The sequence below is a fragment of the Alligator sinensis genome, unplaced genomic scaffold (assembly GCF_000455745.1).
Source record: "Alligator sinensis unplaced genomic scaffold, ASM45574v1 scaffold1244_1, whole genome shotgun sequence".
NCBI classification, from domain to species: domain Eukaryota; kingdom Metazoa; phylum Chordata; order Crocodylia; family Alligatoridae; genus Alligator; species Alligator sinensis.
Window position 1 is genome coordinate 228232 of NW_005842591.1, and position 4239 is coordinate 232470.

The window sequence follows — 4239 nt, forward strand, 5'->3', positions numbered from 1 at the left end:
CCCCGGCCCCGCCACACGCTCGCCGCCCCTTGCCCCCACGGCAGCCCTCCGCTGGGCCTTTGCTCCCTGCCCCGGATCTCCCCCAGGCCCCAAGAGCTGGTCCAGAGTCCAGGGCTCCCCTGCCCTGGACTCAGGGCTCAGGTAGCGGGCAAGGAGCCTGCCCCGCGGCGCTGGGGTCTGTCTGCCCTAGGCCACGAGCAGGGCACCTCTCCCCACCCAGCACCCCGCGGGCGCACAGGCCCCGCCGCGCTCCTCCAGCCAGGAAAGGGTTAGCGCCTAATCCGGCTCCTCCAGCCTGACCGCCAGTTACCTCGAGGAGCCGGAGCCCCTCGCTGAATTCATGAGCTGGCTCGGGGCGGTGGGAAGGGGCGGGCCGAGCCGGTTGCCCTGGCAGCCCGCGATGGGGTGATGTCTCCGGGCCCATCGGACTGGGTCTCCCGGCGGATTTCTCCTCCGTGCAAACACGCCATCGGCGCGGCCCTTTCATGTCCTGGCCCCGTCGACCCACGCTCACCCCACGGCCCCAGGAATTCCAGCGCCAAGCCGCCTCCGTCTCCGAGCCTCTTAATCAAAGTGGCATTAAAGAGCTGGGAGGCGCGGGGCCCAGCATGGGGGGGGGGGGCGGGTCTGGGGGGTTCGGGTACCCTCGCCTGCGCCCTCTCTGCCGTGCAAGCGCCAGGATCGGTCCTGCGGCTCCTGCCCACGGTGTCTGCTGGCAGTGCCCAGGCTGCAGGGCCCCCTGTGCAGCTCCCTGCCTGGCCCCGGCCCCGGCACTGGGCGTCCTCGGGGCTAGGGCCTGGGACGGATCCCCGGCTGCAGCCCGACCCCGGAGCCCCTGAGGAAGTGCAGCTGGTGCATAGGCCATGCTGGGGCCTGGCTGTGGGCTGGGCGCTGAGCACTGGCCTGCAGCAAAGGGCAGGACCCCTGCGCAGAGCCCCAAGGGCACCCGGCATGGAGCGGCAACCTGCTCCGCGCCACCACGGTTGCAGGAACTGGGCCCAGCCCGCAACCCCCAGCCCGGTCTCCGTGCAGGGACGATGTGCAGCCAGTGCCCGTCTCTTTTGGGTTGATGGGGTGGCCCTGGCCCGCATGTCGCCTCCGCCCTGCCGGCCGCACATCCCAGCTCGCTCCGTGCAGATTAACCGCCCAGCTCAGCAGGAGGAGCTGGGGGCCCGAGCTGCCCCAGGCCCCGCAGAGCTGACCGCCCAGACGGGCACATGCAGCAGGGCTCTACATGGGGGGCAGCGCCCAGGACTGCCTCGGCCTTGCCCGGGCGTGCAGAGACAGGCACGCAGCTCCCTGGGCCCCGCCAGCGCCAGCCTCAAGGGGAGCAGGCATCAAGGCCGTGGCTGATCTGGGTTGGCCCCAGCTGAGCTGCCAGGGAGGAAGCAAGGCAGTGCCAGAATGGGGGTGCCCCTGTGCAGTCTGCACCCCCCAGGCCAGCTACCCCCATAGGGCTGGCACAAAGCCCTATGCCAGGTCTGAGAGTGGGGTCTGGGCCCTGGTCTGCCCCTGCCCAGGGGCTTCGTGGCACTGGCAGGGGCTGCAGGGGCCACGAGAGCCTTTCGGGTGCACCCGGCACAGAGGCTGGGCCGGGCCCTGCTGTGTGGGGGGCAGAGCCCCCAGCCCCACATACAGGGACAGGCATCGCCTCCCCAGACAGCCCTCCCTGCCCAGAGACCCTCATCGGGGCCTGGTCCCAGTGCACAGCTGCACCAGGGCACGCTCACAGCCTGGCTGGGGCCAAGGAGCAGCACCCACAGCTGCGCCCAGGGCCGTGGGACCAGCTCCCCGAGCTGCTGGGGTATTTAGGGCCTTGCTGGGCTGCAGCTGTGGGGCTTGGGTAGCTGTTGCAGGGCTGGGCTTGAAGCTGTCTTGCTCTTCCCTGTTGCATGCCCCAGGCCGGTGTGAGCACATGGCCCCCGCTACCTGCCCCATGCAGGAAAATGCCAGGGCAGGCCCCGCTCCCAGGCCATGGCTCAGGGGTCCCAGGCTGGGGCCTCACACCACCTCCAGGTGAGTGCAGCGGCCTGGACCTGGGTAGGGGGCACGGCCACGCCAGCAGCCCCTGTGCCCTGCAGCGGCCACAGGGCTTGGGGGCAGGAGGGGGCGAGGGTCTGGCTGGGCCTGAGCAGGCGGCCCCTCTCCTTGGGGAGCCGATGCCCGGTCTGCCCCCGCATCAGACGGGTGAAGGATTTTCTGTCCCTTCCCCCAGCCCGTGCCCTGCGAATGAATTGTGAATGGCTCTCCGGGAGCCCGGGGGGGCCGGGGTTGCGTGATCCCAGCTGCTGCTGTCCGTGAAGGCTGCTCTTCTCCCAGATGCAGTTACGGAGCGGCTCTGCGCTGCAACCGTGAGCTCGACCTGCCTTCCCGATCGCTGAACGCGTCAAAGGCACGGCATGGACCCGCCTGGCAGGTACGTGCCCACTTGAGCCTGGCAGCTGCCAACACGAGCCGTTCCCAGCCGCGCTGCGGGGCGCAGGGCATGGGCAGGCCTGAAATGCAACAGGGGTCAGGCCTGGGCAGGACGCAGGAGCTGGGCACGTGCCCCGGTAAGGCAGGGGCCAGGACCCTGCCTCGTTGGGGAGCCATGGGGCGGGGTGCCTGCCCCCTGGGACCCCGACAGTGACCTGTGAGCATGCCGGTGTCTGCAGGGGCGTCTGAGGGCCTGGCTGCACTCGTCGGCCAGAGCCAGGAGCTCACGGACCCTGCCCTGGAGTGCGGCCATGGGGTGGTTCAAGCACCAGGTGGCTCGGGCTGCCGGGGGGCAGCAGCGTGTCCGTGCCAGCAGCTGCTTGACCGGGCGCCCGGCTGGCCCAGGAGAGGTGCCACGGGGGTCAGGCTAGTGGCTCCCAGCCAGGGGGGCTCAGCCGGTGGGAGCCCCGGGGGAGCTGCCCCCACCGAGGGCATGGCCTGCTGCCGGCACCCCTTGACTCCAACTCTGCCAGCAGCCGCCTCCTGCCCAGGGACGTGTGGCGCATCCCCAAGACCCGCGAGAAGGGCTGGTACCTGGCGCTCATGGCCCCCAACGTCAAGGGCCCCGGATACTGCTGGCTCGACCCCTCTCGGCTCTACTGCAACCAGCAGGTACCGGGGCAGGGCCCGGCATCCCGCCGGGAGCTGGCATGGGAGGGGGTCCCTGCTGCAGGTCCTAGCCCCACGGCCCGGGGGGCTCTGCGGCCCAGCGTGCAGCAGCTCTGCCTTGTCCCCAGGGCCTGCAGGACTGCATCACCGACCTGCTGCAGCCCTTCTGGGAGGACCCCATTGACCTGGTGGCCGGCATTGACGCCATGGGATTCATCCTTGGTAACCCCCTGCCCCCGTGGCCCAGCTCCCCTGGGGAGGTTGCTACGTCCGGCGTGGGGCTGGCAGGGTGGTGCCCGTGCGGCCCCCCGCCCTGGCCCCGCTGCCCGCTCCATGCCCATGTCCCCGGGCGCTGTGCTGTCCCGTCCAGGCGCAGCCATCGCCAACACCCTGCAGAAGGGCTTCCTGGCCATCCGCAAAGCCGGGCACCTGTGCGTGGAGACCTACACGCAGCCCTACACCGACTACTCCTCGCGCCAGAAGGTGATGGAGGTCAGGACCGACGCCATCACCCCAGGTGAGGTAGCAGCCAGCCCCGCGGCTCTGGAGAGGGGCTGTGTCCATCCCCAGGGCACCTGCGGCCCTTGGCTACAGTCTACCAGACAGGGGCTGGGGAGGGCGGGCTGGCGCGGGGGCACCTGGCACACGGAGCCCCCTCCCCAGGCCTGCGCGTCTTGCTGGTGGATCAGTGGATCGAGACGGGGGGCACCATGCAGGCAGCCATCCAGCTGGTGGAGCAGCGGGGCGGCATCGTCGCAGGTAGGACGGGGCCCGGGGATCCCCGGCCCTGAGCTCAGCACCTGTGTCCCGATGACTGGTAAGGGGCAGCAGCTCGGCTGCAGGAAGGCCCGGCGGGGCCGCTCCTGTCGGGGCCTGGGCACCGAGTGGGGTGCCGGCTCCGACGCAGCCCCCTCCTTGCAGGCGTGGCCGCCATCTGCATCGAGGACAGCGAGGGCGGGCGCTGGATCCAAGCACAGTACAAGTGCTCACACTGCGTCCCCAACCACCTGATGCCCCAGTTCAACCAGCACCAGCTGGAGTCCTTCAGCACCCTCGGGATGAGGCACAGCCTGGTATGACGGCGCCCGGGACCGGGTGCACGGGAGCCTCAGCCTGGAGCACCCAGCTGCTCCCGCCCGGACCCGCCCTGCCCTG

At 70.8% G+C, this 4239-nt stretch overlaps 1 protein-coding gene across 4 annotated transcripts; it reads left to right on the forward strand.

Annotated features, from left to right (window-relative positions):
- Positions 1–2274: 2274 nt before the first annotated feature.
- LOC102386045 (adenine phosphoribosyltransferase-like) lies at positions 2275–4233 on the forward strand. 4 transcript variants are annotated; one of them, XM_025214620.1, is made up of 6 exons: positions 2275–2416; positions 2952–3087; positions 3213–3306; positions 3455–3601; positions 3748–3843; positions 4006–4233. In XM_025214620.1, the coding sequence occupies exons 1-6, from the start codon at positions 2400–2402 to the stop codon at positions 4161–4163; spliced, it is 648 nt and encodes a 215-aa protein (XP_025070405.1). In that variant the 5' UTR covers positions 2275–2399; the 3' UTR covers positions 4164–4233. The 4 variants fall into 4 exon arrangements, with proteins under 4 accessions (XP_025070405.1, XP_025070406.1, XP_006032902.1 ...); XM_025214621.1 differs by having other exon boundaries at positions 2285–2416; positions 2949–3087; positions 3222–3306; XM_006032839.3 differs by having other exon boundaries at positions 2289–2416; positions 2949–3087.
- Positions 4234–4239: the final 6 nt, after the last annotated feature.

What these genes read in the sequence shown, in the direction of transcription:
- LOC102386045 (XM_006032839.3), top strand. An exon ending in CGCCATGGGATTCATCCTTG is followed by an intron (nt 3,307 to 3,454) that starts GTAACCCCCTGC and finishes TGTCCCGTCCAG; the next exon opens with GCGCAGCCATCGCCAACACC. An exon ending in GCGGGGCGGCATCGTCGCAG is followed by an intron (nt 3,844 to 4,005) that starts GTAGGACGGGGC and finishes CCCTCCTTGCAG; the next exon opens with GCGTGGCCGCCATCTGCATC.